This window comes from Ceratotherium simum, chromosome 8, assembly GCF_057802395.1.
Source record: "Ceratotherium simum simum isolate JZ-2026a chromosome 8, ASM5780239v1, whole genome shotgun sequence".
Taxonomy (NCBI): Eukaryota; Metazoa; Chordata; class Mammalia; order Perissodactyla; family Rhinocerotidae; genus Ceratotherium; species Ceratotherium simum.
Window position 1 is genome coordinate 32670686 of NC_141907.1, and position 27541 is coordinate 32698226.

At 37.0% G+C, this 27541-nt stretch overlaps 1 protein-coding gene across 2 annotated transcripts; it reads right to left on the reverse strand.

Annotated features, from left to right (window-relative positions):
• UGDH (UDP-glucose 6-dehydrogenase) lies at positions 1-27541 on the reverse strand. 2 transcript variants are annotated; one of them, XM_087434207.1, is made up of 13 exons: positions 27254-27541; positions 22890-23006; positions 20862-21030; positions 13126-13227; positions 10233-10433; positions 9927-10124; positions 9083-9230; positions 7062-7156; positions 5445-5575; positions 4786-4919; positions 4273-4364; positions 4048-4158; positions 1-1302 (listed from the first exon to the last, which is right to left on the reverse strand). In XM_087434207.1, the coding sequence occupies exons 3-13, from the start codon at positions 21021-21023 to the stop codon at positions 1192-1194; spliced, it is 1485 nt and encodes a 494-aa protein (XP_087290333.1). In that variant the 5' UTR covers positions 21024-21030; positions 22890-23006; positions 27254-27541; the 3' UTR covers positions 1-1191. The 2 variants fall into 2 exon arrangements, with proteins under 2 accessions (XP_087290333.1, XP_014642288.1); XM_014786802.2 differs by lacking the exon at positions 22890-23006 and having other exon boundaries at positions 27254-27538.

The following is a 27541-nucleotide window of genomic DNA, read 5'->3' on the forward strand; positions in this document are numbered from 1 at the left end:
TTGTTGAAGCAGAATATTTTATTTATGTTTTTGATATCTGTACAGACGTCTCTGTCCTCATCTTTATATTTGTCTCTGTATTCTTATTGAACTGTAAAATTCCTAAAGGATGAGGCCTGTATCTGTGTAACTCAGTTTGTACCCTCTCAGCACAGCATAAGCATCAAATGGACATCTGACATATTTCAATAATGATAAAACACAAGAGAAAACAATCAAATATAAGTCAACGAGACCTAAGAAAAAAGCAGATGGAAATACATACAAAAATTCTTATTTTAGGAAGTACGCTATAGATAATTTGTAAAATCTACGTCTTTAAGTTTATACATGAGATTATATTAGTTTTCTTATTTAAAGAAAAAGAGGAAAAATTGCAATGAGTAATAGAAATAAAAATGCAAAGTCAAGCTAACAAATATTTTTGGCTCTTGGACTAAAAAAATAATGCTCAAGGAGGCAAAATGAGAAGTGAAGAGGAATGAAATAGACCATACCACTGATTTTTCTCTTCATGTTAAAATAAAATGCCTTTTAATCTTATTTAACCAAACCCTACTTGTAGGGTTACTTCTAACATGGAAGCATAGAAAAAATGTTCTAAGAATATACAAAAAAAAAAGCACAGAAGTCCGCATTCTGTCCGCTGTATCTTCCTTCTAAGTTCAGAAACACAAGAAATGGCTTGGAAAACACCTTATCCATAAAGCCAGAAACCTCTACGTCTCCAAACACTTTCTGAAAGGTTAACAGGTTTAGTGCAGTATTAAGCACAGCAATTTCATGGTTTAAAATACACATTTAATGACAAGTAAATAAACCAATGATCAGAAAAACTGAGGAGTACCTTTCCCTTTACAATGTGATTACTTAAAGTGCTGCTTATGGACATTTTGTAAAGTAAAAAGTATTTGAAGTTTAATTTTTATTTTACAAAAATTGACACCATTAAAACCAACATGATTATTTGCCACTCATCCAATCACTGAGGTAACAATATTATAAAAATATGTAAAAAATATTCTAGATTCATAATTAACAGATGCTAATTCCCATATAGCTAGTATAAATTTGATTATTAAAAAAATAGTTTTGTTTCCTTAAAAACACTTGGTTCATTTACCATTTAATATCAGATAGATATTTGCTATCCTGAAGTACCAAAAAAATTACAAATAAAAATGGCAATGTCTATACTTTGGGTTTCTTGTTAGGTGGATCCTGAAGACTAAACTTTGGAATTTCACCAGAAGGAGCATATGGAATTCTCTTTGAAGACACCTTTTTGCCAATTGTTTCAATCTAGGGGGAGAAAGAAAAGGATTTAAAAAGAAAACTATTAACAATTATAACACATAAAAGTAAAAACTCTATAATGAAGTTTAATAAGGAAGGAAACCTAGATTATTTTTTCTTTTTAAAAGTAGAAAAAGTTTCTCAAGTTGTCTGGGTTGCTATGAAAGATCTTTGGTTCCTTCCCTATTTTTTTTCTTTTTTTTGTGAGGAAGATCAGCCCTGAGCTAACATCCATGCCACTCCTCCTCTTTTTGCTGAGGAAGACTGGCCCTGAGCTAACATCCATGCCAATCTTCCTCCATCCTTCCCTATTTTTTATGTTTTAGGGTCAATCTACACTCCACTTTTCATATTCATATCTAGACACTCAACTCCTGGCATTCCCAACACCAGACCCCTCAGAATTCATATGCCACTACTTTTCAGTAGCATATATGAAAGAAAGTAACAGACTAAATTCCAATTAATTCACATTCTCTCTCGTAGTCTATTCTCATGTCTATTTCCCTTATTCTAAAAACCTTGCATAGGCTGTAATAGCATAGTTTTTAGGAGTTCAGGCTTCAGCGTCTGAAAGGCCCCAGTTGTAATCCTGACTGATAATTGCTATGCTACCTAAACTCTCTAGGTCTTTCTTCCTTGTTTATAAATAGTATTACTACCACCTACCTCAAAGGGTTGTGGTAAAGATTAAATTAGATTAAGTGCCCAGCACAGTGTTCGGCATACAAGTCAGCCTTCGATAAACAAATGATAGCCAATTTTTTTTGCATAGTACATTTTAAACTTTTTTCCAAATGTCCAGAATCATCAGTCTTACCCTTAAAGACACTGCTTCTTTAATAGTCATGTTTATCTCCTCTCTACAGCAGAGACAAATATACTATAGAATTTTCATAAATGTCTTTTGAATTAAAAATTAGTATTTAATTCTGACTTGTACTACAAAGAAAGGGCTTCTACTTTGTATTAATCAGTTGTCTTATTTAGTGACTTAAAAATTCTCTTTATTTAGTGATTCCATTCTTAATGTTTTTTTAAACCTTACTAGGAAAAGTTAACTTCTAAGAACTCAAACTCATTTTATTATTATTTTTTTTTATAATTTTATTTATTTATTTATTTTCCCCCCAAAGTCCCAGTAGATAGTTGTATGTCATAGTTGCACATCCTTCTAGTTGCTGTATGTGGGACGCGGCCTCAGCATGGCGGGAGAAGCGGTGCGTCGGTGCGCGCCCGGGATCCAAACCCGGGTCGCCAGCAGCGGAGCACGTGCACTTAACCGCTAAGCCACGGGGCCAGCCCAATCAAACTCATTTTAAATATATATCTTTTTATATACCTTCTCTCTCAGATAAGTAAAACAGGAATGAGAGAAAATTTGTCTATGCCTTGTAAATAATCTTTAAAAAATAACATTGCTGAGTTTAAGTCATGACTGGGAAAAACAGTCATGCAGTTTACCCACTAAGGAGGGGTGGAACAGAAAAGTCCCTAAGGTCCTTGATGAAACGTTAACAGACAGGATGCCATTTGGTTCTTGCTGCAAGTGAATCTCTCATGAATGAGAAATGGGCACTGAATTCTAAATAAGATGGATCTTCAACAAGTCGGTGACAGGTTAACAGAACCAGATCATATATTTTGAACAGGAGATGAGACCTTATCGATACCTCTCGAAGACAGCTGGTGCTGAGCAGACACACACAGCCAACTCTAAACACTGCCCCTCTCTGCTCTGCTCTGGAACTATGCTGACGGCAATCTTCTGGCATATTTCTTTATCCTCACCAACCTCCCCCTGAGTCTCCCATCCCCAAACACACTGCTCTGAGGCAATGGAAAGGAGCTCCTTCTTATTAATACCTTTGGGACCCCTGGTAGAACTGAAATAGATGCAACATATAAATGTACCGTTCTAGGCAGAGGTTCCTGTCAGCTCTCTAAACGTTCCATAATTAATTGACAAACCTTGAATTAGAAGAGGGCCAGTACTACTTTTCAGTCAGACCCCCCACAGCACAGGACAGTGTTGAGCACTCAGAAGCTATAGGATCCTATACCAACATGGGACAACTATATTGCATGTTGCAGTTTTCAAAACATTCGTACGGGAATAAGCAACCCAGCCTCTGAGGGAGTTGGTGTGGTGCAGACAGTTCAACAGAGCAGCCTTGGTGGCTCCAGGAAAAAAAAAACTAAAAAAAAAAAAATTTGTGGGCTGGCCCTGTGGCTTAGCAGTTAAGTGCGCGCGCTCCGCTGCTGGCGGCCCGGGTTCGGATCCCAGGCGCGCACCGATGTACCACTTCTCTGGCCATGCTGAGGCTGCGTCCCACATACAGCAACTAGAAGGATGTGCAACTATGACATACAACTATCTACTGGGGCTTTGGGGGAAAACTAAATAAATAAATAAAATTATAAAAAAAAATTTGTATATTTTCTTACTTGATCTTTATGATACGAGGTAAGGCAGGGCACATTTTGTCCCTATATGATAGGCAACTGATGACTTCCTGGATACTACATAAGGGAGACCAACACTGAATAACCTTTAGATCACAAATTTAAGGAGAGAGTAGAATAGTTACAAAAATCCCATAGAGACTTCCCAGACAGCTGACCCATAGTCACGTTACCCCACAGTTATGTTATTGCTAAATAAGAAAATACTAAAATTCTAAAACGCAAAAGCATTAAAATACAAATGACCAAACAAACAAAACAAAACCAGTCCAGGATCATGATTACCTGGAAGCCAATGGTTTGTAGTTCATTGTGGAGCCCATCCAGGACACGTCGTCCATCAAAGATGAAGGCTGGCTTCAGCATTTTTTTATGAATGCGTTCATAATCCAATTCCTGTAAAGACAGAACCAAAGGAACAATTAGAACACGTACATGCACACATACTCAACCCCAACTGGTACTACAACACCTCTAAAATTTTCCTTAATGCCATTTCTGTCACCTCACCTTAAACATGTCCCACTCGGTGCAAATAACAACAGCATGGGCACCATCACATGCTTCATATGGATCCTTGGAAATGGTCACAAGTCGGGACACTGTAACAACAACAGCAACAAAAAATTGGCAATAGGAAAGGAGTTAATTGAAATTACGCATTTTAACACCAGGATTGCAGGGGTTGAGGGTCTGACAGAAATGGAATGGTCTGGTTGAAGTGTGAGTGGGGGTAATGACGGGGGACCTGGAGAAACCCCAACCTTGCCCCAGAAGCATCTCCTTGGAACCTCTGAGGCTTTTTAGAATATGTAGGAAAAATCATTTGACTAATCCACAGCTCATCGCTTCAAATCAGAGTTGACGAAACGATGCCTAAGCGTTTAATTTTAGAGTAATGAGGTTGAAAGGAGGGCCTACCAATGATGTAAATGATGAGAACTGAATCACCAAAGGTTTCTAGAGAACACACAAGTTTTAGAGCCCATACTCAAAAGTAATTCATGAGACTCAAAGCCTTACCTTGGTCATCCTCTGAAACTCCTGGATGAGAAAGATCCACAACTATTTGTTCCCTTGGTACTTTTGGATCATATATATGGAGGTGTGCGCCTTCATCCATCAAATATTTACTAATATAGATACTAGAAGACTCTCTGAAGGAAAAAAAATCAGTATTGCTGAGCTTTTTTTTTTACTGAAGTACAGTTGAAATACAATATTGTATTAGCTTCAAGTGCACACCATAGTGATTTGACATTTATTTACATTACCTCTTCCTGAGGTACAAAATGATCACCCTGATAAGACTAGTAAACACCTGTCATCATATAAAGTTATTACAATATTGTTGACTATACTGCCTATGCTGTACACTACATCTTCATGGCTTATTTGTTTTATGACTGGAAGTCTGTACCTCTTATCCCCTTCACCTATTTCTCTCTTCCCCACTCTCTCCTCCCTGCTAAGCTTTTAAACGGCAGATATTTCTAATACCTAGGGGGTTCAACATACAGGTAAGATTCTATTTCTTGTGAGGATATGGATGTTCACTTTATTTTTATTCTTTATACTATATACATACATGTGTTTCACACATATATCCACCAATCAAAAATCAAGATAAGAGGAGGCGTTAACACTCTCAAAGGGGTTGAAATATTTTAAAGAACTGATACCTCGTATCGCCGGTGTCCTTTTTGAATGCAAACCCCAAAATAGCTATCTTCTTATCAGTCACTGTATTAAACAGACTGTCTATAATCCGGGAAGCAAACCTCCTTCTCTGGTAGTCATTCATATCTATAACCTGAAATTACATGTACAATTATGCAATGATCAGTTAAAAGAGGTGCAGCTTGTGCCATACACTGCTCAGAGTTTTATGCTGGGCGCTACTGTATGAATATCAACCTTATAAATTAACAGGAGGCAAAGATTAACCACCCTCTTTTGTATCTACAGATCAAAACAAAAGAATTACCCACCCCCCTTTCCTTAAAGCCATCCTGAATATTTTAATTTCCATTTGGCTTAACTTTCCATGCATCAGGCTGGGATGGATATAAAGATGGGGAACACAGCTAAGTTTCAACTCCATTTGAGGTCCAGCTATGAGGCCAGCCTAAATAAGGCACAGAGAAAACAGTGTTCTCCTTAACCAGCTTCTCCAAAGCCTGTGGAAGCAGGCTGTAAGCAATCAAATCTCAAAGTACTCCCTCATATGCTTACCCGCTACCCCTCACCAAAATTGAGTGTGAGTAGAAGAAAGTGGACAGAGAACAGTCAAACAATGTATAGAGTTATAGCTGCCTCTGGATGAACCATAACACCACAAACATTTGGCCAAGTATTTAATTAAATGTTATAAAAGTCTCTGATCACCTAATCTGTTACTCTTCTAAGAGTTTATAAACAAGACTTCATATTGGTGACTAGATGAGTATAAGGAAAGAGACTGTTATTTTTTTTAAGGCTCTAAGCTTCTAGGGGCTGTCTCAAATCCTGAGAGCTTAGGAAATGAGCCCAAAGTATTGGAAAATCAAGACTTTACCTGCATTTTCCCCCTGATGGACAGTATGATAAAGCCATCATGCTGGATTGAGTGAAATAAACTTAAAAGTGTACATTTCCCTAAAAAATCTGAATTCCTTATATTTCCATCCACTACCAAAAAACTATACACTTGGGGAAAAAATATTTGGGAAAGGTAGGTATACTGGCTGGTATCTTGGACAAATTACTTAACGTCTCTAAGCCTCAGCTCCCTCATCTATAAATGGGGGATAATATTAGCGATGAGTACTAAGATACTACATGCAACATGCTTCAAGAATGCCTGGCACAGAGTAAGCACTCAATAAATGTTAACTCTATTTCCACTTTGGGAAAGGTTTCTAATTCTAGGTCTGTGAATCTCAAAGGGACAAGACAAATATCAACACATGCAAAACACATGAAAGCATTAGAATACAGGTTCTTCCCTTATTTTGATTTTATGCCTTTCAAGATAGAGAAGAATTATAATTAAGAGTAATAGTTCTTGCTTTACTCTGGGAGCAAACTTAGCTATAAAATTAAAAGAAATACTGGTTTATCAGAAACTTCTATCACAGTTGGTTAGCAAAAAAGAAATTAAAAACACAGAAGCCCAATAAATAAACCTAAAATAAACAAATTGAATATAATAATAGCTGAGTTCTTGGAATAAATAAATCCTATCAAAAACAATTCACAAAGGGTGATATGTTTTCATCAGAAGTTAATCATAAGCTGTCGACTATAAACATTAATACCTGCTGCCAATAACGAGCTACTTCAGGCAAATTCAGAGCCTCACAGAGATAAACCAAATTCAGAACATCTTTTTGAAAGCAGCTCCCACCAAAACCTGAAGGAAAAAAATGACAATATTTTCACTTAGGAACCACACAACTGAATCACGGAACAAATTTCTTTGTCATACTAAATCAGATGGCCTATGCTAAGATTTTTAATAATAAAACTCAGATGTTGAAAAATTAGTGGGTTTATAAATTGTGTGAAATTTGCAATCAACTAATCAACTCAATAAATAATTTCCAAATAATTTTCTAGCTAAAGTTTTATTATGGCTATATTTTCTATTTTTTTTCTCATTCATCTGGTATCACTGCCCCACATCTCTAACTCTAGCACAGGGCTGGCAAACTTTTATGGGCCAGATAGTAAATATTTTAGTCTTTGTGGGCTATACAGTCTCCAGTACAACTATTCAACTCTGCCTTTGTAGCTCGAAAGCAGTCACAGACAATATGTAATCAAAAGAGCGTAGCTATGTTCCAATAAAACTTTATTTTACAAAAACAAGCTGTGGGCCAGATTTGGCCAAGGGCCATGGTTTGCCCGCCCCTGTTCTAGTGCAACGCAGTATACAGTGAGGGTTGGTATGGGCTTTGGCGTCAGAAACACCTAGCACTCATTAGTTGTATGACTTTGAGCAAGCTGCAAAAATTTCCCTGATTCTCAATCATCTCTATAAAAGAAATAGCAGCACCTTTGTAACAGGTTAAAAGGATTAATAAATGAGATATATATAAAGTGCTGGTTCAGAGCATGGTGTGTAATATGCCTTCAGTAGTAGCTATTTTTATTAAATGGTAGCTAGAAGAAAATATCAAAAAGATAGAAAAGGCCAGGCAAACCAGTATTGGGAAATGGCATAAGGCCATTACAGGAAGGGCTGCCTATGGCCCAATCTATAAAAGATTCTATTTGCCTTTACATCAACCTTATTAACTTATATCCAAAAATACAGTTAGTTCTTGTTATACCTAGTAGTTACGTTCTACAAAATTGCCATAAACACTGAATTAGCAAATACTGAAGCATTGCTTCTAGGCGAAAGACAGGGTTAGGTTCCTGTGAGCTTCTGGTCATATTTTCATCCACCAATTGATACATAATCTTGTTTTATGTAAGTTTCTGTTTAAAGACACCTTATTCTGTTTAAAGACACTATACATTGTTGATTTATTAATATTGAACTCACAGCCAAGAGCACTATAACTCATGCATGAATGAAGCCTATCCAAGCACATGTATTTTCTCCATAAGGCACATCACAGCCTTCTGGCACTTCAGAACACTAGACAGCACTTCAGCAATATGCCTGGGGCCACTTTAAATAGTGAAATCACCAACAAAAAGCATGAAAAGGCAAAAAATACGGCACTAAATAGACCACAAAAAAAGCACGTTTGTAGAATGAGAGCTGAAAACAAGAATGCAAGAGCATTGTCTTATTCAGCTTCAGCTGGGAATGTATGTGTCAGGGGACTCAAATTTTTTGCTGCTCTGTTCATGTCTGCAAATGACCACGAGTATCCATTTGGGTGTTACAAATAAATTTTAGTGAGTAGGCTAATCCACAAACACAGAATCCACAAATAATGAGGATCAACTATATTTCACCAAGGCCACATTTCCAAAAGTATATTAGCAGGAAAAGTAAACAACAGGGAATTTCTTACTACTTGCTTCAATAAGGTGTTACTTGAATTATTTCCTATCTGGTCTCCCAAACTTATTCTTCCTAAATGTTCTAACTAAATACTAATTTATTCCTCCTAAAACACTGAACTATGTTTATGATACTAATCAGTCAGTAATTATTAAACAATATGTTTAATTATTGCCTCAGTAAGTCCCTGATAGGCTGAAGGCCACATGTATAATGGAATCATTATTTTAAAGGCATTAAGTTAAAAAAGACTTCCTTAAAGTTAGACATCTAGCTAAATGAACCCACTTTATGTACATAAAAATTTCAGTTTACCAACACTGGCTTTCAGAAACTTATTTCCAATTCTCTGGTCCATCCCAATGGCTGTTGCCACCTCTTCTACATCAGCTCCTGTTGCTTCACAGAGGGCACTTATAGAGTTAATGCTGCTGATCCTCTGGGCAAGAAAAGCATTTGCTGCCTAAAAAAAAAAATGAAATAGAAGTATGATGAGCTAAAATAGCAATTTTATACATCTGGATTATATTTCATTGAGCTGATACAAATTACTGAGGGAGGTACAAAAGTGGCTGATGGGCTTAATTTGAGGAGGCAATGGAAGAGCTGGTAAGGGAAAGGGAAAATGCCTTAAATTAGAGAAGAAAGATGATTAAGCAAGAGGGTAAAAGAAGGGAAAGAGTGATTTCCAAAATTACTATTTTAACGTACCCTTCATTTTATCTTACACTTTATTAAAATTTTAGAATTTTCCAGAATATTTTATGCCATAATATTTGATCCCCCTTGTGAAAATTATCTCATAACGTACAAGGAAATTATCTTCAAAAGCATACCTTTTATTAATATTAAGAAAGTATCTATAGAGCTTATCAGGTTTAAGAGAAATAAGTCCTTGGCTTTAAATTTAATGGAGAGTAGGGCCGGCCCGGTGGCTTAGCGGTTAAGTGCGCACGCTCCGCTGCTGGCGGCCCGGGTTCGGATCCCGGGCGCGCACTGACGTACCACTTCTCCGCCCATGTTGAGGCCGCGTCCCACATACAGCAACTGGAAGGATGTGCAACTATGACATACAACCATCTACTAGGACTTTGGGGGAAAAAATAAATAAAATTATAAAATTATAAATTTAATGGAGAGTTGAATGCTATATACCAACCAGTTTGGAAAGTTCTGAAGACCAAGTATTAGTGGTAAGGATCTTTTCTCTGGGAACCCAGTGTTCATATACAGCACACAGTGCCTGCACAGCTTTCTGGCCCTCTGGGGTTTCATCTCCTCCAATCAGTACTCTATCTGGGTTCTTTAGGTCCTTGATGGCCGTTCCTTCTGCCAAGAACTCAGGGTTGGACAGTACCTAGAATCCCAACACAAAGGAAAGTTTTAAGCTAGAATTAGTTATGGACAACTTTAAGGCACTGATATTTACATAAGAATCAGATTCTAAACCTTCCTTTTTTTATACCTGTAAATTCAAGTTGGGTTTTGTGTTTGCATCAAATATTCGACGAATACTTTCTGCTGCCCGCACTGGAACTGTGCTTTTCTCGGTCACAATTTTGTACCCATGTGAGTTTTGCACAATGCGTCTAGCACAAGCTTCAATATATTTCAGATCCGCTGCACGGCCTTTCCCCATTCCGTAGGTTTTTGTTGGAGTGTTCACCTGATGAAAGTATATGAGATTAAGAACAGAATATCTGTGAGAGATTCATTGAGTGACTTCAAGATATGCCTGGACCATCAATTCACTAGTCAAGTGGGAAGTTAACTATTATCGGTAGCCCTGATTTAACCCTCTATTAGTTCCATGGAAATAACACATTTTATAAATATGATCACTAGAAGGAACAGCTTGAAGCATCTGGAGAACTCATTCAATAAATTTTTGTTGAGAAGCTACTATATATATGTCAGATACCAAGGCAGGCAGGTTCCAAGCTAAGCTCTTGGATATATCCAGATATATCCATATATATGGATATAAAGATGAATGAGATATAAAGATGAGTGAAACAGTTCTTATCCTATAGGAGTTCACAGTCTGAAATGAAATGTAAGTTTTCTCTTCTTTCCTCTCTTTATTACATGTAATATATTATCATGGTCTTTAAAACTAAACTCTAAACTCCTTTTTTACTCTTTTTTATAGACCTATATCAATAGCTTTTAAAAAATGTTTGCAGTATCATTCACAAATGCTTTCTTGGCTCATTAAAGCTAGAAATTATCTAGCATCTTCAGGATACAGAATACTATGACGACACACACTATCAGATAGAAAGAAAAATAAATCATGAGTCCAGAGTCTAGGCATTTAGTTTTGGCTTAGCTATATCATGTAACCTTGGGGAAGTGTGGCTGCATTTGCCTCAATGATCTCACTGGAAAATGAGGATAACACATGAGTTTTATAACACTCTGATAAAAGCCAAAAAACTCTGAAAAGTCTAAAATTCTATATAGGAATAATTTTTGAACCAATAGCAAGTAGCACCAATTCTCTTCTCTTGACACTCATAACCTAATGGGAAACTAAATAAAGGAATCAAGCCAAAATAAATCAAAACTTGAAGATTGAGTTCAGGTGTGAAAATCAGGAGGAAAAAGTTGTTTACATGCACGGAACAACTTAAGAAAAGACTTAGACATGGAAGTCAGGGTACAATGGAGTACAGAAGGGCAAAGACGGCTGACAGGATAACGTGAAACATGCTTGAGATGGGAGATGATCAGATGGATTCCTCTGGTAAAGAAGCTCTGAAGATAACAGTTGAAAAGTGGTTTGTATAAAACTACTATTCCTATCTAGAATTTGCTTAAAAATAATCTTGGGTGGGAGGAAAGGGAAAGAAATAGTAAATGAAACAAGATCAGCCATGATAACTGTTGACAATGGAGAATGGGTAAATAGAGGTTCATTATATTATTGTCTTCATCTCTTGTATAAGTTTGATATTTTCCATAATGGAAAGTATACAACAAGCAAATAAAAAAAAAACCTGATTCAGAGAATAATGGGAACTAGGTATAAGTTATACAGAATAAATTACGCTAACAGGTATACGAAGTAATGGCTTGGCAAGATTCAGGGCAGCTCAGGCTAGATCTGCAGAGAGGCAAGTACAAAATCAGCTGTCTGTGCCAGACCACCCTACGGTGAACTCTACTGCCTGAGAACAGATTCTTTCAAGATACATTTCAACAGAAAATTCCCCTATTCCCATTCTAGGCTCTCGTTATCCAAAAGTTGGACTAAGGTAACTTCTTGATTTTCTCCAAGTGTCTAGCTACTCCAAAATATTTTCTCATTTCCTATGCCTCTACTCTAACCTTCTGCAAGCTTAAGAAGAGGATGGGTAGGTGAGTCGTAGAAGCTGCACCAATTTCTCTGAAGTAATTAAGGAGGCCAAGAGAGACTGAATTCATAACTCAGTTTTACCACTGGCTTCATTACCACTTTCTTCTGGAATTCACGTATCTTCACAGTACTGCTTTTGTCTCATCAGTCAGAAAACAATCCCTTATTCAACAACTTACAGTCATTAAGAATATGCATAATTAATTCAACAGCATCTACCCGCTATGGACCCCATGGCATTTCTTTCCTCTATCTCATGGGACCCAGTCAAGGCTGATACCACTGGCTTTCCCTTTATTCCTTAAAGCCTTAAAGGTTTTGAGTCATATAACACCCTAGCTCAACCACCAACTGGTGATAACTATACCATCACACAAGGATATTTGAGTAGATGGTCACCAGGACAGCAGGAAATAAGTTACCTTGGTTTAAATATTGGATTACCAGAGTTTACTCCCAAGCATTTGTTCTATTTTTTTTCATTACAGAGATAAAACAGTGTAGTCATACTATGAGCTGAAGGTGTCTATGGGCTAGCCTGATAACCTGACCAACATATGCCAAGTTCCAAACAATTAATTTAAAATGACTTTTGGAACATAATTCATCTAGATTGGAGATGCCTGTAAGTTTGCAGGCAAACTTTATCTGATTCTCTTTACTTCACCTCTACCAACCAGTGGAAACAAGAAATGATGAAATATATATCCTATCACCACATGTGCTCACATGTTACCAGCACTTACTAATTCTAGATCTCAGACTAGAACTTTCTCTGAATTTATTTGTTCAACGATCTGAAAGGATGTATTTGACCAGATGATTATAGGGTTTGGTGAAGTGTTGGACGAAGCTGGTGACAACCAAAATTCAACTGGACAACTCTATACTAAGCGATGCTATGATTTAATATCAATGGATTTACTATTAAAACACAATGAAACCTCTATGTAAATAAGAATACATTAAAACTCACACAGCAAAGGAAAATACTTACAGAAATAAATACAAGATCAGCTTCATTAATGGCATCATCAATATTGGTAGAAAAAAACAGATTTTTTCCTCGACAGGATTCTACCACTTCTTTTAGTCCTGGCTGAAAAAAAAAAAGAAAAGCAGTCGTATGAGCTAATCTAATAGTACAGAATACATTTGTTAAAGGGGAAGGTTATATATTGTAATTCAAAGGTCTATACTTGCTCTCAAATAACATCTTTGTAGAAAAATCAAAGATCATATATCAAAGGTCATAGGTGTAAGTAATGTAAATGAAGCAAAACTGAACTTGCCACAATTAAAGCAATAGCTCATTTTAATGCTGTGTCATTGTTTGCCATGTGCCTGACTGTTGCATAAGAATCAACACAATTATGAGAAAATTCAAGGTCTTCTGTGATTTCAAGCAAACATTTGATTTTGCACCATCATTATGAATGCAGGTTTTTACACCCAAGAATTCAGCCCATACAACTGGTTGTGAAACAGTCAATATTTATTCTATACATACATAAATAGATATTTTTTCTAAATCCTATTGTAAGAAACGTTTGTATTGAAAATTTTGTTACTTTTCCCATACAATTTAATAGGAGAGACAGTCATGTTAAGAATATTGAGCTGTACAACACCACTTAACAAGTATTCTTGCCTTCCCCCGCCCCCAAAAAAATCAGGTCTAAATCTGATCAGACCAGTCCAATCAGCAAAATCCAGATTGTGAAAATTTCTACAGGATAAACAACCTGGTTTTTTCAACAAACTGAAGAGAAAAACAGAGAGATCAAAATACTGTGGTCTTAAAAGACACTTAAATGATACAAATCTATTGCAATATATGAATCTTACTTGGATTCTGATTCAAATAAATTATGAGAAGGACATGTATAAGAATTTTTGATATTAACAAATCATTGTTAAAATTTTTAGTAGTGATAATGGTGACATGCTTAGGTTTTAAAAACAATTATTATCTTTTAGAGATACATAATGTAATGTTTATGGATGAAATTATAAATAATCACGATGGTGGTAGTCAGGAGTGGGGACTGGCCGTGTTGATAAATTGTTGAAACAGGGTGATGGGCACATGGGGATTCATTTTACTATTCTCTCTGCTGTTATTACACGTTGAAATTTCTTATAATAAAAAGCAAAGCAAAAGAAAACAGATCTAAACCACTGAGCTTACTCTTCTTAGGGGAGAAGGTTCAAATGATATCCACAATATTATGGGTGTTTAGAAAAACATAAGCAATTAGACGAACTTTAAAATGTAAATTCAAATTTCTATTAGTTTGACTAAAATGTATAACGACCAGCAAAATATATGAACCACCACAACCATGAATATAGTGTCACCAATCATAGTAACTATTTCCTTAGTTATTTTGAGTAGGTTCTAGAAAATGAGGGTAAAAGATTACGGAGTTGGGATTTTGCAGAGAAGATTTAATTCAGTCCTATTTCCTAATAATCTCCTAATATTTAAATTAGAATAACCCAAAATTGGAGCAATGTAGAATTTATACTAAGGCTTAATAAGACCTCAAAATGAACTACATTATTCTGTTAAAATCAATGGGATATTTGTAGATCTCCAAAACTGATGCAGAAGTCGTTAATAATATGGGTTCTACATCTTATCAGATTCATTATGTAATTATCATAATTAGTATTTAGAATTTATAAAGTATTTTTTTTCTTTTTTTGGTGAGGAAGATTGGCCCTGAGCTAACATCCGTGCCCATCTTCCTCTATTTTGTATATGGGACGCCACCACAGCATGGCTTGATAAGCAGCATGTAGGTCTGCACCCAGGATTCAAATCTGCGAACCCCAGGCCACCAAAGTGCAGCATGTGAACATAACCACTATGCCACCAGGACAGCCCCTATATGGTACTTTTTATGGAAGAACTCGAATCCTTTCACAGGGTAAAATTATCTTTCATTTTACCCAGAAAAAGCAAAGCAAATTATCCATTTTGTTTTTTAAAATGTAGTTATTAAGTTGTTTAATGAACAAAGTTAACAAAAAAGCAATGACTATTCAATAAATATGGTAACACAAAACAAAATGTTTTGTTAAATATTAACAATACTATACTATTTTCTGAATAAAAATTTAAGTATCTTATTAGCATATTTTATCTGATAGTCATTATTATTTCCTTATCAGGCAGTAAAAATGACTACTTTTTTATTAATATAGTTTTGACCCATAAAAATATAAACCTATTAAGATTAGAAAGAACCACAATAAACATAAGCTCATGGACTCTAAGTATATTTAGCTGGGTTTTCCATGTGGCCTGATAATCTTTTTACTTGTCCTCACTATTCTGAGATTACTGCTCCGAATCCCCACTATTCGCAAATCCTTGCCCAACACAACCCCTTTTATCTTCTGCAGAATATCTTACCTCCCACCTCCAGAAAATTGACATTACCAATGTGTCAGTCATCTTTATTTCTTGTCCCCACCAACAAAACTATCTGTATTTTTATCAATCCTTGTTTGCTTCCCTCCAGTCTCCGAGGAAGAGGCTTTCAAGGCCAATCCCTTCCCTTGTGTTTTTGATCCTATCCTTTTGCTATCTTTCTAGACTTTATTCCAACAATTAGCTCCTTTCTTGCTATGCTTTTGACCTTTCCTTCTCTATGTGATTTGTCTCCCTTAGTTTATTAACATGCTCGATCCTTTATCAGCCACAGAAAAAAATATAAATAGAATCACTGCCTTTACCCTGTGACCCTCTCCAGTGACCGTGCCCTTTATTTCCTTCTTTTTTTTTTTCTTGTAAAGAAGATCAGCCCTGAGCTAACATCCATGCTAATCCTCCTCTTTTTGCTGAGGAAGACCGGCTCTGAGATAACATCTATTGCCAATCCTCCTCCTTTTTTTCCCCCAAAGCCCCAGTAGATAGTTGTATGTCAGAGTTGCACATCCTTCTAGTTGCTGTATGTGGGACGCAGCCTCAGCATGGCCAGAGAAGCGATGCGTCGGTGCGCGCCCGGGATCCAAACCCGGGCCGCCAGTAGCAGAGCACACGCACTTAACCACTAAGCCACGGGGCCAGCCCCCTTTATTTTCTTCTAAATTAAACTTCTTTTTTTTTTATGAGGAAGATTGGCCCTGAGCTAACATCTTTGCCCATCTTCCTCTATTTTGTATGTGGGATGCTGCCACACATGGCTTGACAAGCGGTGTGTAGGTCTGTGCCCAGGATTCAAACCTGCAAACCCCAAGCCTCCGAAGCAGAGCGTGCAAACTTAACAACTACACCACTGGGCCAGGCCCTAAATTAAACTTCTTAAAAGAAGAGTCTTACTCTTTTTCTACATTCTCTCACTTCCTCCATCTCCTAACACTTGTAATTGTTCTTGCAAAAGTTACAATGGCCTCCATAGTACCAAATTTAATGAATTTGTCTTAGTCCTTATTTCTCCTGCATTTGGCATAATTGACAGCTTACTAATTCATTCAGCAAATATTTACTGAGCACTTGCTATGAGCTGGTCACTGTGTTAGTCACACCTAATCAAGACATATACTCTTTATGGAGCTTGCACTACTAAAACTCTTCTGGTTTTTGGTTCACCTTATCTGAACTTGCTTCTCTATGGCATTTCCTCCTTCACCTACCATCAAACATTACAGTTTTCCAGGGTTCTGTCCTTGACCCAGGCTCTGTTCTCTCCATAGGCTCTTCTTGGGAGAGCTCATCTAGTCTGATTTTAACTACTACCTGCATAATCCTAACTTTACATCTCCAACACTGAATTCTTTGCCTAAACTTTTTATATATATCCAACAGCCTCCTGATCATCTCTATTTGGATGTCCCAAAGCCTCTATAACTACATAGGCCCAAACAAAAAGAATTCACCATGTCATTTCCCACCACCCTCCACAACATCCTGCATTTTTTATCTCAATTAATGGCACAATCACACACCCATTCATCCAACCAGAAACATGGATATCATTCTAGATTCCTTCTTCTCCTTCATCCTTCTTACATAATCGACAATCAAGTCCCATCATTTTTCCTTCTAAATATTTCCCTAATTAGTCTAGCCAGTCTCAGAGTGGATGGAGTGAGGGTGGAACAACTCTCAGGGAGGCTGTGTACTCAAAAGAGCACATTAAATATTATAATTACATACTAGTTATCATTTCTCTATCAGTAACCATCAGTTAAACATTAGTCACCAATAGGGACTTCCTGACATGAAAACGTGGTATTTGCAATGAAAAATCGATGCCATAGATTTTGATAATATCCTTGAAAACAAATATCTATTTTGTTGTATATTTAAAAATGCATTACAGGATACAGATTTACAGAGGGAAGTTGACTGAAATGTATCTGAAGTTTCTTTAGAAATAAAAATATTTCTTTGCCTTGTCCAAGATAGGTCAGTATAAAATTACAACTAGTCACAATATGTATAAGCTACTCAATAAAGCAATTCAGAAACCAGAGTGAGAACTCCCGTTAAACCTGCCATTCGTTTTTCTTCTTTTATAGTTCTGCCTGTTTGACATTTCACCTAACGTTTCATACCGCCAATATGACCCACGAAATGTGCAGGAATAGTTAATTTTACAACACAAAATAAAGAAATAAAAATGGAACAAAGGCCTAACGTATCTTTGAAAATGGATCATTGGGTCACACAGTTCATTTCTCCAAGTTTTTTGTTGTTGTTGTTTAACACAACCTTACAGAAATCCTTTATTTTCTTCTGATTTGTAAATTTCTTAAGCAGACATCTTTTAACAACTGATGTCTAAGAAAGATACACAAAAATTATAAGCCTAAAATCATTTACTTGTTAAGAGAAAAATTATTCTACTTGCTAAGAAGAATTTTAAAGTAGCAGTGCCTTGTTCTTAACCTCCCAAGCCAGGTTTGGAAGGAGATTCCATTTCCTTTGTAGGCTACACTAAATAGCGCAGAACTAAAATAGCTACTTATATTATCATCATCTAATTTTCTGGAGTAGACATATTAAAAATGAGATAAAAATAAGACTTTCAAGACCAAATAGTTATAACCATTAAATAAAGCCAATACAATTATGGGATTTCAGAGTTCTTAGAACTCAGACACTGCTTCTCATGGGCACAATGCTAGCTAGACTTTCAAATATTTTATATTCTATTTAAAGAGATTTAAAGAAAAAATTTATTTATGAAATGGAAGTATGAAACAACAAGAAATACTTTTGTTTCTTCGTTTATAAAAGGCAGGTTATTGAGAAAAAAACAAGTAAGATAGAGAAAAGAAATCATTTTAGATCTTAACTCTCTTAGTCAAACTAAATATATCCCAACTGGATTCAATGTGAATGTAGAACACACTATTTTAAATTTAAAGCCATGAAGTCTTAGGAAGAAGAGTTTCAGATTTCAAATAGTAATATCAATAATAAGAATCTGGCGAGAAAACATGCCTGGTCAATTGATTTTTTGTCTTCTCCAATAAAAATGTCTAACTTCAATATATTATAAGTAGTTTATACTTTTTTCTATTCAGGATACCCTTTGTTTTTTTTTTTAAAGATTTTATTTATTTATTTTTTCCCCCCAAAGCCCCAATAGATAGTTGTATGTCACAGCTGCACATCCTTCTAGTTGCTGTATGTGGGACTCGGCCTCAGGATGGACGGAGAGGTGGTGCCTCGGTGCGCGCCCGGGATCCGAACCCGGGCCACCAGCATCGGAGCGCGTGCACTTAACCACCAAGCCACGGGGCCGGCCCCTACCCTTTGTTTTTTAGTAAAATCTTTAGTGAAGTAAAACAAAAATACAGAAAAGTGCATACACCTTAGTATAGAAAAGTTTATAGCTCATAGTTTATATTATATTATATTATATTATATATATAGTTTATAGTTTATATTCACACAAGTGAACCCATTTATGTAACCACTATCCATCTCAAGAATTAGAACAGTAAATCAGAGCCTCTAGTGTGCTCTCTCCTAGTCACCACCACCCCTCAAATTACCATCATGCTGAATTCTATCAGCAGAGATTAGTCTGCCTATATTTGAACTTTATACAATGGAATTATACAGTATGTACTACTTTGTGTCTGACAGCACATTACTTTTGTGAGAATTTAATCATATGCTTGTATGCAGGAGTAGTTTCATTGATTTTCAATGCAGTATGGTATTTTATTGCAGGATTATACTATAATTTTTATACCCATTCTATTGCTGGTTAACATTTAGGTCGTTTCCCATTTGCGGGGCTATTAGGAATAGCACTGTTAATACCTGTCATTTGGTACACATGTGTATGCATTTCTGTGGGATATACTCCTAGGAGTGGAATTGCTGGGTCAGACTACACATATTTTCAGCTTTAGTAAATACTGCTGAACTTCTGTAAAGTGACTGTACCAATTGACATTCTGAGCAGCAGTGTATAAAATTCCAATTGCTCTAAATCCTTGTCAACACTTGGTATTGTCAGTAGTAATAATTTTGGGTGCCTTTGTTTTTTATCACTAGAGTACACCACTGGCAGAATTAACTGCAGAAGAATTGTATATAAATACGGCTTACAGGGTTTCAGATGACTTGCAGCCCTTTTATGGATATTAGAATTATAAAACTCTTTATCAAGTTATCTTTCAAAAATGTTTTAAAATATTTCCCAACACCAAATATAGCAGTAATGTTATACTTAGAGAAAGAAATGCTATAACATTGAGGTATTTAAAGAACAATCATGGGCAGGTCATCCGGTAGAAGAAAGGGTAAAGCACAAACAGAAGCTACCACACACGCAGAGGGTATTTTTTTCTATTCTAAGTCTGAATCAGATATGAGTAAATCCATGATGTTGAGTGGCTACTACCTGATGGGTGCTTTTTCACGGATTTCTGTATTCATACACCTATAAACAGCAGGCAGATTTATCTTACAGATAAAACTGTGTTGAGACTTCCCTTCCAAAGGTCTAACACACTGAAAGACTATGGTTGATAACATCTTATAAATAACAAAGCTTTTCTGGGGAAAAAAAAAAAAGTATATTAATATTAGAGAGAAAATACTACCATCAAATTTCCAAATGCTTCTCTGTTGCGATTCAAAAGCATAATATTATGAACTCATTTTACAGTGAAATTTTTAAAAAATGGAACCAATATAGCTTAATAAAATAGTTAGAAGCATATTTTCCTAATTATAAATTCTCTAAATTCACAGAAATTTTGAAATTCCAGTTAAACAAATTTATGATACTAAACACTAAATATGGAAGACACCATTTATCTATCCAAGGTTTACTTGATATAAGTACAATAATCCAAAAATAGACATGACTTAATTATGAATTATGAATTAATGTTATAAACATCCACAGTTTATTTTATTTTTACAGAATTCCACTTTTCAATTTTACTACTACAATATGGTAACCATAATAACAGACAAAACTAGAAAAAAGAGAAGAGAAAAAAATTACTCATAATCTCACTGCACTAATATAACTATCATTAATATTCTAATATACTCCTTTCCAGTCATTTTCCTGGGCATACTTGAAATAATTATAATTATAATGTCCACAACATGTGTATCTAGATTTTTTCACTTAATTTCTTATTAGCTGCAGTCATAGATTTTTATATTAATGGTAAGTTATTTAACAAAAATTGTAAGAAAACAAAGAGCATAAGAACAAAGAGTTGTTTAACAAGATTTACCTCATAAATAGGAAGCGTAGGAGAGTTCCATGCATTGATTCTTGATTCATTGACATCAACAACCGTTACCCTGATTTTAGGGCACATGTGAGCAATGACACTACATGTAGGTCCTCCAACATAGCCTGCACCGATGCAACAGATCTTCTTAATTTCAAACATGATTGTACTAGAAAAGGAAACAGTAACTGTTCTATTGAAAACAGAAAATTTAAAGAACTCACATTGCATATTCATCACACTTTATAAAAACTGACATAGAAAGACATAGAAAGATTTCCTATAGTCATACTTGTTAAGAATTATGAAAATAGTGATAAAAAATAACATTCCGATTGGATGACTTAGCCTGTTCTCTGCTGCACTACCATGAAACATATGGGAAAAAAATTACAGTAACTGATATTTACTGGAGAAGAGCCACAAAAATTATAATGACCTAATATTTAGAAAGTCAAGAAGTAAAATAAAACCTTACTTAGGCCTCTAATACATTAGGGCAACTTTGATTGCTGAGGGAAAGTTCAAAGGTGAATATGACAGTGCAATTCTTGCTCAAACAAATGCTGATGTACAAAGGTTAGCCTTGTAATAGGTTAGGTATACACAACAGATATTAAGATTAGTTATTGGCCTCTGAGATTATTCCCTACACAATTTGGCTTCAGCAGTTTATTTTTAAGTATTTGACAATGACCTTAAATGTGATTTCGACTTTAATCAGAAACTATGAGATGGTTAAAGGAATTTCTGTAGTTACCAAAACTGTTACAAAAATTTTGTTAGGTTTTCAAAAGCCATTAGGTGAATGTTATAAACCAGTATGACCCCAATAAAATAATCCAAAAAAAAAAGCCATTAGTGAACTGATTCACACCAATCAACACTACAAGGGACTGATTTATATATAAGACTGTCAGTGTATTCATTATAATGAGAACGAGAACCGTCAAACTGATCAGATTCTTAGAATTTTAGTCCTGGCCAAGACCTCAGACATCATCTAATCTAACTCATTCATGGATTCCAAAGAGAAGGAAAATGGTAATCAGAGAGTTTAAGAATTTGTTAGTATACTCTGCATGGAGCAGAGAAGGTACTCTGGAAAGCTAAACTAATTACAATGCCTGGCAAGTATATCACTACTATGCAAAAAGATACACAAAGCACATAATTAAGATAATCCAATTCCCTTTGGTCTGAATCTTTATTAATCAAAAGTTCTAATCTTCACTGGTTCTTCTGGTAGAATTTCCTAATGGAAAAGAATGAGCTGATCAACCCATACAAGTATTCTGATCTGTATTAATAAACAACTAATCTGGCTTATAAATCAATCTTTAGTGGTCATGATTAGCAGATATCAACTCATAGAGTCTGATCTTTAATGGCTGTTTAAAAACTGCAAAAAGAAACAGAATTTTAGTAAAACAATAAATATGAGCAGAATTTGGAATCTAATGATTTCACGAAAGAAAGCATTATTCTTAACAATATACATACAAAGAGATTTCTTTTAATTTATTCTGTTTTGAATAGGTAATACATTCATATGGTTCAAAAATTAAATCTGTATAACAAGGCATACACTAAGAAGCCTCATGCCTACCCTAACCCTACCTACTTTGTTATCCCCTACTTTGCTTCCACAAGCAAACCATTTATTAGTTTCTTGTGTATCCTTCCAGTGTTTTTATACAAGTAAATACACATATATATTCTAATATTCTCTTGTTTCTAAATTCAAGAAGTAGAATACCATATACACTATCAACACTTGGCTTTTTTTCACTTAATGCATTCTGAAGACCTGTTCATTTCCATTCTCTCTCTTCTTTAACAGTTACACCGTTACACATTCCATTGTGTGGATGTATTTACCAGGAAATATTAAACTACGCTAAATCTGGTGGAGTCTCTTCTTAACAATCTAAATAAGTGGGCTGAGTTCCCTATTATCACATATGGCTTAGGTGAAGCCATAAAAATATGATATTTTTATTAAACTTTTAGGATTCCAAGATTCACCTCGGTAAAAGTACTGAGCCCAGCAAAAGTTACTTTTTTGACAACCATCCGTCTTTCACTTCTTCACTCTTCTACTTTTCTGTTCTGCCTTTTAGCACCCTCCAGGCCTCAGACACCCTATACACAAGGAGAAAGAGAAACTGCATGGTATGAAAAGACTGCATTGGGATGACTAAGTGGCTAAAGTTCAAGGGAATGTTCTCCTGAAAAGTTCCCACCTGTGGGAGGAACAGCTGAGCCTGGAGCAGGCTTACCAAAGGTGTCTCCAGCATTCACTGCCACTGTTCCCACCTCTACAGTAGAAAAGGCTTGGCATATGGTCCCAGAAAAACTGCTTCAACTTGCTTTAGGCCTTTTCCTTTCTCCTCCTTCATGAAAAATTATTATTCCCAATTTAAGGGTTTACTGTATGGACATAGCAAAGAAATCGGCCACAGAGGGATAAAGATCCTGATATTAAAGTATTTAACAATTTATTTAGGGAATAATTCAATCGAAAAACATTTATTAAACACTCTACTATGTAACAGCCACTACTGTTCTATGTACAATGGATATAATAGTGAACATGACAGATACAGTTTCTACCCTTACATAGCTATATGCCAATAGGAGAGCACACAAACAAAATAATGGCAGCTATAGTAAGTTCCATATAAGGGAAATAAACATGTAGCTGACAGAGAGAGACAGAGAGAGAGAGAGACTGTCTGTGGGGAAAGGACTACCTTAAATATGATAGTTAAAGAAGGACTTTCTGAGAAGTTGACCTTTAAGCTGACTTAAAAGATGAAAAGGAGTTAGTCGCACCCAGGTAACATGGTTAAATTATACAAGGCAGTATAATCAATTAAATGACAAAATGAGCGTTAAAGTCCAAAGGAAAAAAAAAAAATCAAGGCAAATGTAGAATCTAAGATTGGCCTAAAGAATGAGTAGTACACAGAAAGAAAAGATAAGTGAGGGAGGGCATTCCAGATGAGAGGAAGAGAATAAATAAGGACTCATACAGAAATGAGTCCAAAGAAGTGAGGAGATCTGCCTAGTTGGACAAAAACGTGAGAGGTAATAATTGTCTCCTAGGGTGGAAATGAATTGAAAGTGGGTCTTGAATGCTTTTCTTTCAAAAAAACATGACCATAACAATCCATGAGGCTATAATTTAATAACTTAAGGTAACATAGCTGAAAGTACCCATAACAATCAATGGCATTAACGTAGCTAAAATTTAATAAACTCCACTGAAGGAAAAAAAAGCGGGGGTTAGCTCAGCCTGGGGGGATGATCAGCCTGGAGCCTGGAAAGGGGGAGTTAAGAACAAGAATAACGCAGTGTTTATTTCAGCACTGTCTAGAGAAGAGTGACACAGAATCTGGAAGTCAGAAGTGTTCTGGTTTCAGAGAGGGGGAGCAAGAATAAGCTTTCCCAATGCTTGGATAGCATATTCCCCAAAGATTCTTTGTTCTGATTCCACTCTGCCTTATGAATTCAGATTCCCAGGAATCATAATACTAGAAAGGGATGTCCTGGACTAGAGACACAAATATTCCAGACACTGAAATTAAATTTTCCTAAGAGCAAAGTAATAGCCAAGTTCCATTCTAGTGTATCCATCAGACTCTTCTGAGCTTAATCTACGTAAGTTTATATCTAAAGCCTCATTAGCTCTGTGTCCATGGGGAAAAAAAAATCTACCTTCCAGATCTGCAAGGCTGAAGATCAAGTCCTGACCTGTGATGAACCTGAAGAACTACCACACTGTAACACCCTTACTGGGCAGCTAGCCAGCCTTCCTCTCTAATTAAAACCAGAATATCTAGAATACCTAAAAAGTGGAATCTCAAAAGTATTTTTGGACCAGAGGATCTCTGGGGGTTACCTCTTAATCCCATAGCCAAGAGATTACTAGAGCAGTCTATGTCTTCAATCTCAACCAGAACAAGTTCTGCTAATATTTATACAAAAGACACAGACTGAACATCTACATGATGCAACTCTTGGGCTCAAGCAGTTCAGAGTTTGGTAAGGCGCTCCGAGACTAACAGTTCTTATCTGCTGCTGTTCACCTCAGCACCTAGAACAAGTAGGCTCTCAATAAATATTAATTGAATAAATGAGTAACTCTCCATAAGGGTCCATCTTTTTCAGATGAAGACTGTTATCTGAATATCTTTAGCTCAGATGGCTGATCTTAGTATTTTTGCAGAGATTGGCCAGAATCCTAAGATTCTCTCTTCATTAGGTAGAACTACAGCATGTCTTCCCAGAGTTACTTCTTACCACCTTGATTTCCAGCTGTATTCAGCTTGCCTTACATACAGCAGCTGGGGTAAACTATTGACGGCAGGTGGACCTATAACTGCATGTGTTTTTGGGGTATCCCTGCATTGCTATTTCATATGAAGTATGGCTTGTAGGTGACAATGAAAAATTTACTGAAGATGGATGTACAATCTGTGCAAGTCCAAATAAATCATCACTTGAGAGTTTCAATAAAATCTTCAATAAAGTTTTAATACAGAGCTTGATACAGTGTTAGTGATATACCCTGCCAGACACAGATGTCTTCTGATTCCACTTTCTATTTCTATTTTTATGTACCTTCTAACCCTCTACTGTGCTGTCAGGGAAATGGGAATGTTTGCTTACTGAATGAGTCAGTTTGTAACAAGTTTTTACCTCCGTATTTTGGGACAGTCACAACAAACCAGGCTGTTCCAAAACCACTCTTCATCTAAAATTTTATAAATTCAGATCAGTCTTTCAACTTAGAAGATGTGCTAACAAATAGTGAAGGTCCTACTACAATCTAATCTGAATATAATCCCTCCACTCCCACCCCTCTTCAGCATACTTTACATAATTACCCAGTAGCTAAAGCAATGGACGTTATAGCTGGATACATCAACTTTGCACATCATCTGAGTCATTTCCAAAAATTAAATACTAACATTTGCCTGACCCAGGAAAACCATTTAATCAGTGAGTAAGACAGTGTTAATGTTATATCTAAAAAGTATCACATAAAGCTGTGAAAAAAGCAAGAGGGAAGATGGAGTATGCTTATTAGGTATAAATTTTATGTTCGAGAAAGGAGTACAGCAATGGGAGAAGAAATGAGATTTTTTTTTAAACACAAATTTGTGTGTGTGTGTGTGTGTGTGTGAGAGGAAGAACAGCCCTGAGCTAATATCCGTGCTAATCCTCCTCTTTTTGCTGAGGAATACTGGCTCTGAGCTAACATCTATTGCCAATCCTCCTCCTTTTTTTTTTTTTTCCCCCAAAGCCCCAGTGGATAGTTGTATGTCATAGTTGCACATCCTTCTAGTTGCTGTATGTGGGACGTGAACCTCAGCATGGCCAGAGAAGCGGTGCATAGGTGCGTGCCCGGGGTCCAAACTGGTCCGCCAGTAGCAGAGTGCGCACTTAACCACTAAGCCACTCCGCGCCCGAGATCGTTTCAATCAGAGTTGTCTACCACTTGCCTTAACTAACATCACATCTCAGAGCACACAGTAAGCTCTTTCATTTCCAGAACCCTCCTGAAGAAACAAACCAGACCACTGTTCTCCATTTCTTAAGGGATTTGAAGAAACTCAAAGACTCACTGTCTTTGAAGGCAGTCAATGGACAGCTACTCCTCCATCTGTGAAAAGCTCCCTACCGGTGAATCCCTCTTTTCTATATACCAGAACTCTCAACTCGACTCAGTTATCTTCCCTATATACAAGGAGTATAATTTTTCAAGGTCTCACACAAACATGATCTCCTGAAGCACCCAAGTAAGGCCTTCCCTGACATGAAATAAAGCAATTATATGGTGTGGCGGCCAACAATGGATTCCAGGGCAGCCCATACAGATGTCAGGATGGAATATCTTAGGATTTCGCCTCAAAAGGGCTGTCTGGCTTCCTAAGAAGGGCGGCCAGCGAGGAAAGCAGAAGCCCCCGCTGGTGAGCAGACTCTAAACACAAACAAGACTACGACTGAGACCAAAACTGGGTCCCTAACCAGAGGACCGCTTCCTTCGGTGGATGTTCGGCTTTCTGAGGCGCCAGGGAAACCTCATTTGTTCCAAGTCAAAAAGTGTGGGGGGGGGGGGGGCGGGACAGAAGCAGCTGGGAGATTCGCGAGTCCTGAATAACAAGCCCAAGCTAGCCCGTTCCCAGGGCAGCAGATCCCAAAGGCGATTCCCGCCCAGAGCCCAAAAGAAGAGACGCGGGTCGTCAGACGAGAAGCCCGGGACCGAGCGCAGGGAGCGACGAGGCGCAGCGTGCACCCCCCCACCCCGCTCCCTCCACACTGCGCCGGGAGCCGGGAGCATCCTGACCCGGCGGCGGGGCCAGCCCGGGAGAGGCGCTTACCCACTTCCAAGCACCGAGCGCAGCGTCCGCTCCTATCCCGACGGCTCGGACAGCTCCTCGCCCTGGGCCGGGCTACCGCAGCTTCTGCACTCGCGCCCTGCTCCGCCCTATCTCCCCTCACCGCACGCCCCTCCCTCAGGCTGCCAAGCGCCGCACCCCGAGTCCCGGGGCCGAGCCCGTATTTAAAGGCTTCTGCCCGAGAAGGCGGAGGCTTCATTCCCCCGCAGCCAGGCCCTCCCGGACTCTGGCTCCCGCTGCATCCCCGCTCCTCCTCCGCCACGCTAGGCC